The sequence below is a fragment of the Danio aesculapii genome, chromosome 9 (genome assembly GCF_903798145.1).
Source record: "Danio aesculapii chromosome 9, fDanAes4.1, whole genome shotgun sequence".
Classification (NCBI taxonomy): Eukaryota; Metazoa; Chordata; class Actinopteri; order Cypriniformes; family Danionidae; genus Danio; species Danio aesculapii.
Genome location: NC_079443.1, coordinates 54,369,928 through 54,383,830, shown reverse-complemented (window position 1 = coordinate 54,383,830; position 13,903 = coordinate 54,369,928). Strand labels below are relative to the sequence as shown.

General features: G+C 33.0%; 1 protein-coding gene across 1 annotated transcript in view; it reads right to left on the bottom strand.

Annotated features, from left to right (window-relative positions):
• Window positions 1–401: 401 nt before the first annotated feature.
• Window positions 402–13,903, bottom strand: part of LOC130235421 (anosmin-1) — a 106,157-nt gene continuing 92,655 nt past the window's right edge. Inside the window, exons 11-14 of the mRNA XM_056466004.1 lie at window positions 13,362–13,533; window positions 9,595–9,809; window positions 4,761–4,884; window positions 402–1,699 (exon numbers count right to left, since the gene is read on the bottom strand). Coding sequence (XP_056321979.1) covers window positions 1,647–1,699; window positions 4,761–4,884; window positions 9,595–9,809; window positions 13,362–13,533 — 564 coding nt within the window. The 3' untranslated portion in view covers window positions 402–1,646. The remainder of the gene's footprint in view (window positions 1,700–4,760; window positions 4,885–9,594; window positions 9,810–13,361; window positions 13,534–13,903) is intronic.

Below are 13,903 nucleotides of genomic sequence, written 5' to 3'. Positions count from 1 at the left end.
GATGCATCATCTGTCAGCCATATTGGAGGCACAGAATGTAAACTAAGCCACTGATCAGAGCTAAACTCATATATTATGGTGATTATTACTGCTGAAAATGATCAATTATTGACATACTTTGGGCTGAATTAATTACTCAGAATGAAAAAAAGAAACATTTAGAGTAATATAAACTTACAAAAGGTCTAACAAATCAAGCAGAAAGGAGAAAAAAATGAATGACGTGTCATCAGTCGGCCATATTGGAGGCACAGAATGTAAACAAAGCCACTGAAGAGAGCTCAACTCATATTATGGTGATTATTACTGCTGAAAGTGATCAATTATTGACATACTTTGGGCTGAATCAATTGCTCACCATGAAAATCGAATTTAGAGTAATATAGAATTATAAAAGTTCTAACAAATCAAGTAGAAAAGAGAAAAAATGAACGACGTGTCTTCAGTCGGCCATATTAGAGGCAGAAAATGAAAACAAAGCCACAGATCAGAGCTCAACTCATATATTATGGTGATTATTACTGCTGAAAATGATCAATTATTGACATATTTTGGGCTGAACTAATTGCTCAGAATGAAAAAAGAAACATTTAGAGTAATATAAACTTACAAAAGGTCTAACAAATCAAGCAGAAAGGAGAAAAAATGAATGGCGTGTCATCAGTCGGCCATATTGGAGGCACAGAATGTAAACAAAGCCACTGAAGAGAGCTCAACTCATATTATGGTGATTATTACTGCTGAAAATGATCAATTATTGACATACTTTGGGGTGAACCAATTGCTCACGATGAAAAACGAATTTAGAGTACTATAGAATTATAAAAGTTCAAACAAATCAAGCAGAAATGAGAAAAAAAGGAACGACGTGTCTTCAGTCGGCCATATTGGAGGCAGAAAATGAAAAGAAAGCCACAGATCAGAGCTAAACTCATATATTATGGTGATTATTACTGCTGAAAATGATAAATTATTGACATATTTTGGGCTGAACTAATTGCTAACGATGAAATAAATCTCATTTAGAGTACTTTAGACTTATAAAAGTTCTAACAAATCAAGCAGAAAAGAAAAAAAACGAATGGTGTGTCATCAGTCGGCCATATTGAAGGCCAAATATTAGGGGGTAATGCTATTAAAGTCAACTTACTCTATTTAAAAGGTATAATTCACCCAAAAATATCAATAGTTTTTTTAACCATATGTCGAGATGCACATTAAATCATGACTTGATTGTATCGTTACACTCTTATGAAATACTAATTAATATCTTAATTAAAATACATTGCATTTGACACAGAACTAAGACTAAGCTGAACAATAACTGCGCAGTCATATGTTCAGTCATGCTGTTGTTGACAGCCCAGTATCTCCAGTATGGCTGTGCATGCTTGAACAGAAATGAAAACACTCTATGATGATGACTGTATTTGAGAACTCATGAAGTGAGTTTTTCTCCACATCTCAATTTTCCATTCAAATAAACTGTATTTCTGGGCAGGTTGTGAGAAACGGCATGATTTGCCTTGATCTTAACTTGCAGAAATGGTGTAAATCCAGACATGAAGCGGTGTTGTTGCTCAAGAGTTTGGGTGCAGCGATGAAAACCGTAGAGAGTGAAAAAGTCTTGTGTTGTTCTGCCGGTTTCAGTGTTTCTCTGCTGAAGACTTCTGATGGTGCTGTTGATGAAGACGAGTTTCTGCCAGGAACAAAAGCACATCTCCATTACATATGAAACATCACCTCATCCCAACTATACATGTGAACCATCCATGCAACACTGCATATAAATGGCAAGATGAACTGAAAATGTGCATAAATTACGACTGAAATACATTTACAGAATTAATTGTGTGGTTTGATGCTCATTTGGTATTTTAAGTGAAGTTTTCAAACTAGTTTCGAGAGGAGCACGTGATATGATTGACTGCAGCTGGCCACCTATCTACATTCACTAGTTAGCCAATCAGATTAACCCCAACTCACTATAAGTAGCCTAGCTAGAACTACTCTCTTATCTTCGTTTTCCGAAGAAACCCCCCATCCATCCCTTCTCCTCCCTTTTTCTTTTACCACGGGGAGCTCTCGAGAACCACCTGATCTCGTACTCCCCTCATATGCTCTATGGACCAGGCGGGAGCCCTGGGCTCACCTATCTCCGAGCTCAGGGTTCTCTCCCGGGACAGCATGCCAAACTTGCTAACAGTTGTCAAGCAATATCTAAGTGTGAACTCTTGAAAGTGTGTTAATATTGTGATTTGGGTCTCCTACAGCAAGTCAGAAAACTCAGAATAATCTATTTTAATAATCATTTGCATTAATTTCCAATCATTTTGGAATGATTTTGATATTCTTCATTTGATATTATTCATAAGCCCCTCCCCCTTCCAAAAGGGGATGCTCTCATTGGTCAGTTGAGCCAAGTGTGTTTTTATTGGCCTTTTCATGTTGGAAATTAAACTGCCGTCTTAAGCTGCGGTCACACTGGGCTTTGTGTGTGCGAAATTCTGTCGTACAGCGCTGCGAAAAGGGGCGGGATTAAACCAAATGTTTAGACATTTAAAAAGTGAGCGATTTGCTCCATGTTTTAAATTTCTGTCCAGAGAGATCCTGTTTTGATCCTCGATTGGTCTCACGCAGTCAAGTGATGCGATTTCGCAGGTCAGAGTTCACCAAGCTTGAACTTTGCACCGCAGCGACCTGCGAAACTTAACGCATGACCCTGCGTTTCCAGTCTGACGCGTTCGCGTGTGTATGAATGGAAGTCTATGGGAGGAAAAGCCCAGTATGACCGCAGCTTTAGAGCGTATGCAGCAGGGTGGATATTATGGAAATGAGCTACTATGATCATGTTGATGTAAACCAATTAAGGATTTGATTGGCTAATTGGGCTATCCAGCAGGTCAATCATCATAATGATTCAGTTAAATGACTCAGTAATTTGTTCTGTCATTGTGTCATTTAATGGTATTTATAAGTGTCCTAATATTGTGTCGAGGCTCCTACAAGTTTCAGTGCATCTGAGCTCAGAAAATGTAGTTATTTTCTCACAATATGCATTTAATATTAGACTCAATTTGCAATGATTGCGATATGATTCGCCCTAAATCAATTTAATGCTCCAGGTCTGTAAACCCCTCCCCCTTTCATAAGCCAACTCTGCTCTGATTGGTCAGCTGGCCAAGTCTGTTTTGCTTGATCTATTCCATGTTGGAACTGAAACACCCATTTGTGAGTGTCCTGAGGGGCGGGGATTATGCAAATTAGTTACTTTGATCGTGCTGATGTCTCAAAAGATGATTGAACAAACCAGCAGGCCAATCTGCCAATATCAATCCCCTTATCAAAATGATTCAGTTAAATGACTCCCAAAATTGTGTTCTGACATTATTCTGAACACATGTTTGTTATTGCTGGTGTCATTTGTTGGTATATTAAAATGTACAACAGGTTTCAGTGCGTCTAATCAAAGATAATATCATGTTGCAATGATTTTGATATGATTTGTTTTATTCAAGTAAGCCCCTCCCCTTTCTATAAACCAACTCTGCTCTGATTGGTCAGCTGGTCAAAACTGTTTTGATTGGTCTTTCAGAGTTAGAAACAAAACAGCCATTTCAGAGTCACAAAACCAAGACACTCGAAAAGCAAGTGAAAAAGTAAAAAGCCTTAATTAACCGGGCTATTATTTAAACGTGTTATTTAAAACCCATGTACTTATTTGTATTTGTATGTTATGGGAGGCTGGGATTATGCAAATGAGTTACTTTGATCATGTTGGCATAAATCGGTAGTAGATAAGATTTCAAATATAATGCTTGTGAAATAAAATACAGTGCATTTAACACAGAACTAAGACTAAACAAAGAGTGAGCTGATGAAATGAACACTTGGTGCGCATTGGTGGATTTGCTCTTCAGTGTCTGGTCTTTCAGCAGTGACGTTTACATTATGAACTGAACTAGGGCTGTACGATATTGGAATCATTTTACATTGCGATATGCTTTTTTTCTCTGCGATATAAAGACCATTTCACACGATGAATTAAATAGCTTTATTTGCAAAGTCATCACTTTAGATTGACTGGGATTATTATGTAGGGGAGTGAAATATAAATATATTTTCATGTCATTTATTATATACATATAATAAACAAACTGTAGCCATAAATAAACACAATGGAGCAAATATCAAAGTGAATTAAACTTTGCTTTATGGTTTCCTGGATATAGAAAACCATATTCAGGTACAGAAAGTGAATAACCAAAGTAAAATAACACTGTATAGTCTTCATAGTATAAATAATTCAATGAAATTAATCTTAATTGAACTTCTTCATGCGCTACTAAAATGCTTTAAACTTTCCTCAAATGCTCACACAGGCCTTAAAAACACATGCAGATGACAAACTCACAATATTATAGTGTAATTACACAGAGTTTCATAAATCTCCTGTGTTTTTGACCTGTGGTTTCTGGTCATCTGTAATCCAGACTCAACACTGCATTCTGTATGTGGCGATGTGACTATTGTGGATGCACACATTGAGATACTGATATATTGTGCAGCCCTACACTGAACTAAGCTAAGCCAAAGTTCATCTGTGAAAACTGGACCACAGCAGTTTTGATTTACTTGAACTTCTTCTGTATTAAGCTGCTTTGACACAATCTACATTGTAAAAGCTATAGAAATAAAGACGGATTAAATTAAACGGCAGTCTAATGTAAAATGTTGACTGATGAAGTGTGTTTTCTTACTCCGGCTGGGCGTCTGGAAGATCTTCTTTATCGCTGGTCCTTCTCCAGCTGTGGTGATGACCTGAACTTCCAACCTGTAGATGGAGGCCGGGCGGAGGTTCCACACCACCAGCAGGTTGCGATTCTGACAAACACACACAGATTGTGGATGATGGCGTTAGATTCTGATGACTGCAGTTGTTGAGAGAAATGAAATCATTATCACTGCAAAAACACTTCAATAAAGTTTCACATTAGGGATAATGTAGACCCAGGATGGTTGTTATCCCAGAATAAAGCCCAACAGGTTTATCAGCAGCTCAACGTAAAGAGCAGTACAGCTGTGTAAAACTGAAGGGTTTATTCTGTGAAAACAGCCAACCTGGAACTACTTTATCCTGCTTATTACACGACTGCTGGCCACAAAACATAAAAATTAGACACAAAACATTGTTCAGAGCCGCAATAATTTATTAATGCTTTGATTTAATGTAAACCTGACACTGAGACGAAAACGCATTCACGGACATTGAAGGTGATTCTCAGTTCCTGGATGAGTCTGTGTTATTCAGTGGTTGTTATCTAGGAATAACAGACTTATGTTGACAATGTAGTGACTGACCAATTAGAATCAAGTATTCCAGACGGTGGTGTAATAGCACTGGTTAATGCAATAAATAAGGAATAATTGATGACGGGCTGTTGAATTGGTAAACATTACTACATGGCTATGTGGAATACTTGATTCTGAAAAACAATCTACTCTTCTCAACTGGTTGATGCCATGTTGTGACTGAATAATAACAAAAATGCATAATTCATAATTTACTTATGCAAGATCAGAGTTTTGTGTATAATAGTTTGGTTTTGTGGCAAGTATCTATACAATAAGCTGAGTATTGTACATCCCAGCCAGTTGTTATTGAAGAATAAAGCACTTCAATAATAAAGCACAGCTGCTGATTAATCTGTCAGGCTTTATTCTGCGATAACCGTTGGCTGGATGTGCATTATACTTATAAAATATTTGATGACAGCTGAATTATTAGTAAATAATGCACACCTGAGGTGTTGATGTGGTGAAGTGTAGTGTCTGTTACACCTCAGGTGTGCATTATTCTCTAATAATTCACCATCCCAGAGGTCATTATTCTGCTTCTACTATGATTATCAGAGCTGAATCCACTGCTGAGATGTTGTATTGAGTTTTTTGTCAGGTGTTTGTCCTCCTCTAAACCTGCCGGAACTACTTTAGCTGTGTGTTTATCTGACAATAACCTTGGAATGGCCATCAGTCAGTCAGAATCAAGCGTTCAACATCCCTGTATAACTTATTTTATGCACCAAATTGAGTATTTATTTATCTTTATTGATATTAGTAATTAAAAATACAAATGTAGTCTGTTAAAAACGTTTAATTTGCATATTATCAGCAAATTTAACATTCACCAAGATTAATAAATACTTTAAAAATAGTTTCAATTGTTAGTTTCATTGTTAGTCATATGTTACCATTCCTTCCTGGAAATACAAGAAATGGTTTATATTTATAAAATAACCAAGTGAAAATGATTATTTCTGTCTAATTATTCGTCAATTACATTATCTCAGTTTCTCTGTTCCGATTATTGAGCTCAGATTAATGATAATAATCAGATGCAGATGTTTTGACGTGTTTATTATGAGCTCATTTGAAGAAGAACGGTGAAATCATCATAAACATCACAGATTCGCCATCGTTTATAGATGAATCCAATCTGATAATGACGACCAGCTCCAACATTCTGACAGATCTGAAGATGAAATCTGGACTTTCGTGTTTCTCACTTGATTGACTCTATTAAATCCTCAGCTCAAGGACATGAATATGAAATATAATGTTATGAGGACTGCTTGTTCTAGATCTGCTCAATGTTTGACAGCACTGATGTAAGAGAAAAAAAAAAAAAACGAGCTCAAAATGACACTGTCCATGAGAACATGCTAATAATTACCATATGAACACTAATAATGCTAATAAATCTCCACATGATGGGCTTCAAGATAAAACTTCCCATGAGGACGAAGCCAAAAGTGATATCTCAGATAGTCTTTTCAACTTTTTTTTTCGTAGCTTTTAATTTCACTTCTGAAGTTAAAGCGTCAGTATCTTGTTGTCTATAAATGAAAAGGATGACACAGTGGCTCAGTGGTGTTGCACTGTGACCTCACAGTACGAAGTTCGTTGGTTTGAGTCCCAGCTGGGTCAGTTGGTGTTTCTGTGTGGAGTTTGCATGTTCTCCCCGCGTTGGTGTAGATTTCCTCTGGGTGCTCCGGTTTCCCCCACAGTCCAAACACATGCGCTATAGGGGAATTGATCAACTAAATTGGCTAAGTGGATGAGTGTGTGTGTGGAAAGGAAAGGAAAATAAAATGAATAAATGAATATAAACATGTCTGGCACCTTTTTAACTATTTTAATTAAAAAGGCTCTAAATTACTGAGTGAAACACTTTTAGTTTTAATCTGTGAACTACTGATAATATGTCTTCCTAATTTAATATCAAATGTTTTATTTTTTGCATTAAAAAACAATATTTAATGAATAACCCTAAGTTTCAGTCACAGCAAATGATAAAAACACCATTTTATTCTTTATATTTTATTATTTTGTTCTTATTATACCAATAGTGATTTTCTGTAAAAACAACAACGAAACTAAATGTCATATTTTATTTGGACAATATATTATCACATATTAAAATCCTACAGCTAATCAGTTCAGTAAATACAGAGAAACTGTATTTTAGTTTTTAGCTTTAAGGTTTTTAGCTTTAAATTTCACTTCTGATGTTAAAACTTTGGTATTTTGTTGTTTACAAATAAATATAAACATGTCTGGCACCTTTTTAGCTATTTAATTTATTTAAAAAGCTGTAAATTACTAAGCGAAACATAACTGTATTTTACATCTTTTATTCTGTGTACCACTGATTAGATTTCTTCCTAATTTAAAATAAAAATTGTATCATTTAGAGATTTTTTTCTATAAACAACATTTAATGAATAACTTATGAGTTTCAATCCTAACAAAAGAAAAAAACATTTTATTCTGACCAACTTTCATTTTATGAAAAAACAAAACAAAAAATCAATTCCGATATTAAAACATTTGCATTGCTATTTCTAAAAATGAATGTAAACAGGTCTGAACACAGGGCAGTAATCTTAAGTAATCTATATGTAATCCAAAAGTAGTCAGATTACACTGTCATAAAAGTAATCTAAATGTAGCTCTAAAGCAGTCAGATTATGCTACCATAAAAGTAATCTAAACATAATCCAAAAGTAATCCGAATACTCTACCATAAAAGTAATCTAAACAATCCAAAAGTAATCAGAATACTCTACTACAAGTAATCGAAACATAATCCAAAAGTAATCCGAATACTCTATCATAAAAGTAATCTAAACATAATCCAAAAGTAATCTGAATACTCTAACATAAGTAATCTAAACAATCCAAAAGTAATCAGAATACTCTACTATAAAAGTAATCTAAACATAATCCAAAAGTAATCAGAATACTCTACCATAAAAGTAATCTAAACATAATCCAAATGTAATCAGAATACTCTACTACAAAAGTAATCTAAACTTAATCCAAAAGTAATCAGAACACTCTACCATAAAAGTAATCTAAATGTAATACAAAAGTAATCTGAATACTCTACCATAAAAGTAATCTAAACATAATCCAAATGTAATCAGACTACTCTACTACAAAAGTAATCTAAACTTAATCCAAAAGTAATCAGAACACTCTACCATAAAAGTAATCTAAATGTAATACAAAAGTAGTCAGATTAAGCTACCATGAAGTAATCTGAACGTAATCCAAAAGTAATCTGAAGACTCTAACATAAAAGTAATCTAAACATAATCCAAATGTAATCTGAATACTCTACTACAAAAGTAATCTAAACATAATCCAAAAGTAATCTGAATACTCTACTACAAAAGTAATCTAAACATAATCCAAAAGTAATCCGAATACTCTACCATAAAAGTAATCTAAACATAATCCAAATGTAATCTGAATACTCTACTACAAAAGTAATCTAAACATAATCCAAAAGTAATCCGAATACTCTACCATAAAAGTAATCTAAACATAATCCAAAAGTAATCAGAACACTCTACCTTAAAAGTAATCTAAACATAATCCAAAGGTAATCAGAACACTCTACCATAAAAGTAATCTAAATGTAATACAAAAGTAGTCAGATTAAGCTACCATGAAGTAATCTGAACGTAATCCAAAAGTAATCTGAAGACTCTAACATAAAAGTAATCTAAACATAATCCAAATGTAATCTGAATACTCTACTACAAAAGTAATCTAAACATAATCCAAAAGTAATCTGAATACTCTACTACAAAAGTAATCTAAACATAATCCAAAAGTAATCCGAATACTCTACCATAAAAGTAATCTAAACATAATCCAAATGTAATCTGAATACTCTACTACAAAAGTAATCTAAACATAATCCAAAAGTAATCCGAATACTCTACCATAAAAGTAATCTAAACATAATCCAAAAGTAATCAGAACACTCTACCTTAAAAGTAATCTAAACATAATCCAAAGGTAATCAGAACACTCTACCATAAAAGTAATCTAAATGTAATACAAAAGTAGTCAGATTAAGCTACCATGAAGTAATCTGAACGTAATCCAAAAGTAATCAGATATATCATCATAATGTGTAATTTAACAGACTATATTACTGATTACACATTTCGTTGTGTAATTTGTAATCAATAATTACTACAGTTCAGAAGTAATCCAAGTAATGTTTTGTGGACTCACCGGCGGCAGGATCTGTGACTGAGAGATGATGCTGTTTGGAAGGCTGTTCTGACGGCTCTCTGTGGAAACCTCCGCCCATGTGACCTGGAAGCCTGTGATTGGCTGATGAGGCTGATGATGCGACACGCTCCACACGAAACTAGCCGTCACGTTACCGTCGTGGAAGCTGAAGGACGCGGTCAGATTTTCAGGCTTTGTCAAAACCTTCACAGGAGCTGCAGGATTAAAGTACACATGAAATAAAAACCAACCATGTTGATTTGGTTAGCTCACATTGCTAGTTTAGTGATGAACAACTCATCTGTGCAAAATAGTTTGCTCTTGTAATCTAAAATAAAATCTGAAAATTTACTTTGTTTGTTTTCAGTTAAATTCTCTAACACATGTAACCACGCCCCTCCAGCTGTCAGTTTTGACAACAAACAGAAATGGCGAGGAGGAGGAGTCTGTTAGGTTGTAATAACTCTCCACAAACCCTTTTCCCAATATTTCTGAATGAAACACCTACTTTACTAAATCCAATCAGCTCGCAGTAAAAAAACAAGCCACGCCCACTGTTTTCTCATTTAATATTCCATTTCTCTAGGAACTACTACTTAAAAAACCCCACTTATATCACTTATATACCTGAGACTGAGTCAGTTACACATGCAATCGCAAAGCATGACATTGAAAAATAATGTGTTTGTCTGCCATATATATTGTGATTATAATTCCAACACACTATTTCCCCAGTTTTCCTCAATTTTAGATTGACTGGGGGGATTTTGTGAGGGAGCTCATTTGCATAAAATATAATAAACAAATTACAAGCATAGAGAAATACAGTAGAGAAAATATACAATGCCAATTACAAAAATACTAAAGTAAATACTATAGGGCAAAGTTCAGCTCAAACCCTCATCAAACACACCTGAATTAATTAATTAGGACCTGAACAGCACTTGATAAGGTGTGTTCGATATGGGTTGCAACTGAAATCTGCAGGAAGGTCGATCTCCAGGAACAGGGTTGGTCACCCCTGCTCTAGGGTTTTAAAACCATACAATATCAAAGTACTTTAATGGATATGCTGTGATGATTATACAGTAACACGACAACTACACTAATATAAACAAATGAGCCAAAACTGTAGTTTTCTACAACTATAGGGTATACAATACTACAATACGCCACAGTCTACTGTAGTAAAAACTAAAGTATACTACAGTATTTAATACAGTTGATCAGTTCATTATAGATAATACTACAGTATTCATTAGTAAAGAGTTGCAAATACTATAATATATACAGTATAATACACTTTACTATGGTGTGGTTCAAAAACACTATTATAGGATTTACTATAAATTACTATAGTACTTTTTCATATGGAAATGAAATAAGCAGTGCTTTATGGTTTTCTGTGAACGATAACAGTATTCAATTTGTTTATGTTTCTAATTTTCCTTAGTTTAAACTAGGATAATAATATTGTGAAAAAATGAAAGGAAAAGTCACTGAATCAAAAATATTTACGGTTTTAATAATAGGCATATTGTTCCCTAAAGCGCATTTAATCACAAATGAAATTGAAAAAATTAATTTCTATACTACATAGAAATATACTGTATATATATATATAGAAATATACTGTATATATATATATATATATAGAAATATACTGTTTATATATATATAGAAATATACTGTATATATATATATATATATAGAAATATACTGTATATATATATATAGAAATATACTGTATATATATAGAAATATACTGTATATATATAGAAATATACTGTATATATATATATAGAAATATACTGTATATATAGAAATATACTGTATATATATAGAAATATACTGTATATATATAGAAATATACTGTATATATATAGAAATATACTGTATATATATATAGAAATATACTGTATATATATATATAGAAATATACTGTATATATATAGAAATATACTGTATATATATAGAAATATACTGTATATATATATATATAGAAATATACTGTATATATATATATATATATATATATATATATATAGAAATATACTGTATATATATATATAGAAATATACTGTATATATATATAGAAATATACTGTATATATATATATATATATAGAAATATACTGTATATATATAGAAATATACTGTATATATATAGAAATATACTGTATATATATATATATAGAGAAATATACTGTATATATATATATAGAAATATACTGTATATATATAGAAATATACTGTATATATATATATAGAAATATACTGTATATATATATATATATATATATATATAGAAATATACTGTATATATATATATATAGAAATATACTGTATATATATAGAAATATACTGTATATATATATATAGAAATATACTGTATATATATAGAAATATACTGTATATATATATATAGAAATATACTGTATATATATAGAAATATACTGTATATATATAGAAATATACTGTATATATATAGAAATATACTGTATATATATAGAAATATACTGTATATATATATATAGAAATATACTGTATATATATATATATATATAGAAATATACTGTATATATATATATATAGAAATATACTGTATATATATATAGAAATATACTGTATATATATATATAGAAATATACTGTATATATATAGAAATATACTGTATATATATAGAAATATACTGTATATATATATATAGAAATATACTGTATATATATATATAGAAATATACTGTATATATATAGAAATATACTGTATATATATATATATATAGAAATATACTGTATATATATATATATATATATATATAGAAATATACTGTATATATATAGAAATATACTGTATATATATATATATAGAAATATACTGTATATATATAGAAATATACTGTATATATATATATAGAAATATACTGTATATATATATATATATAGAAATATACTGTATATATATATATAGAAATATACTGTATATATATATATATATATAAACAATGGTTTGAGAGGATAAGGGAGACACTGGTTTATTCTTTTTGGCTTAGTCCCTTTATTCATCAGGGCCCGCCACAGCAGAATGAACCACCAACTTATCCAGCACATGTTTTACACAGCGGATGCCCTTGCAGCTGCAACCCAACACTGGGAAACACCCATACACTCTCACATTCACACACATACACTATGGCCAATTTAGCTTATTCAATTCCCCTTTACCACATGTGTTTGGACTGTGGGGGAAACCGGAGCACCCGGAGGAAACCCACGGCAACACGGGGATAACATGCAAACTCCACACAGAAACACCAACTGACCCAGCTGTGGCTCGAACCAGCAATTTTTTTGCTGTGAGGCAATCATGCTACCCACTGCGCCACTGTGACGCCACTTTTTAGAAATAAGAATTTTAATCACTGTATTTTTATTATAAATATTTTTTGTTTTCATATGTAAACACAATCAATGTAAAATATGAACACAAACCAGAACAATAAATCAGCAGTACTAATTGAACACTATTCTGATCTGTGATGCTGACGATACACAGGGCAACTTTTTGAGCAACTTTGAGAAATGATGCCATAAATGGGCAAGACAAATGAAAACAAATCAGGGCAATGGGATACAGACACAATATTGTTGCCCGATCTTAATAGGAAAGTATCCAAGCAACATCACTCTGCAACACTGCTGGAAAGGTTTTCCTGTGTATTATCAGCATAAGACTCTTGCTGAAAGCAGTAAAATGCTCTGCTCTCACCGGCGTCTCCAGTACAGGCGATGGGTTTGATGCTCTTGCTCCTCAGAGTGGCACAGGACGGTGTCAGAAAGCTGGTGCTCTCACCCTTAGAGCGTCGCCTGGCACTGAGGGTGTGAACCGTCACCCTGTACTTACAGGAGAACAGTAGACTGGGGAGATTCATGTAGTTCTCCTGCAAAACACACAGACAGATGTGAGTAAAACACTGATGCTGGAACACTGCTGTGATCAGTCAGTGCTGGAGTCAGGGCTCAGTTCAACACAAACATCTTGATTTCGCATTATTTTTCCAGTCTTTTGACTAAAATATAAGTTTTTTAATGCTGGGTTCACACCAAAGGACCATTCACAGCCTCCAGTTTGCCCATCCGAGCCTTAGAGACATTACTGCAAAGTTGCAAACTGCGACACCCTGATAACCAATGAGAACACTTTAGTAACTGAATAGCTACACCCTAGCAACCACTTAAAACACAATAGCAACCCCATAAAAGCACCCTGGAAACAAGCCAAAACCAATTAGAAACAAAACTGCAAAGCTG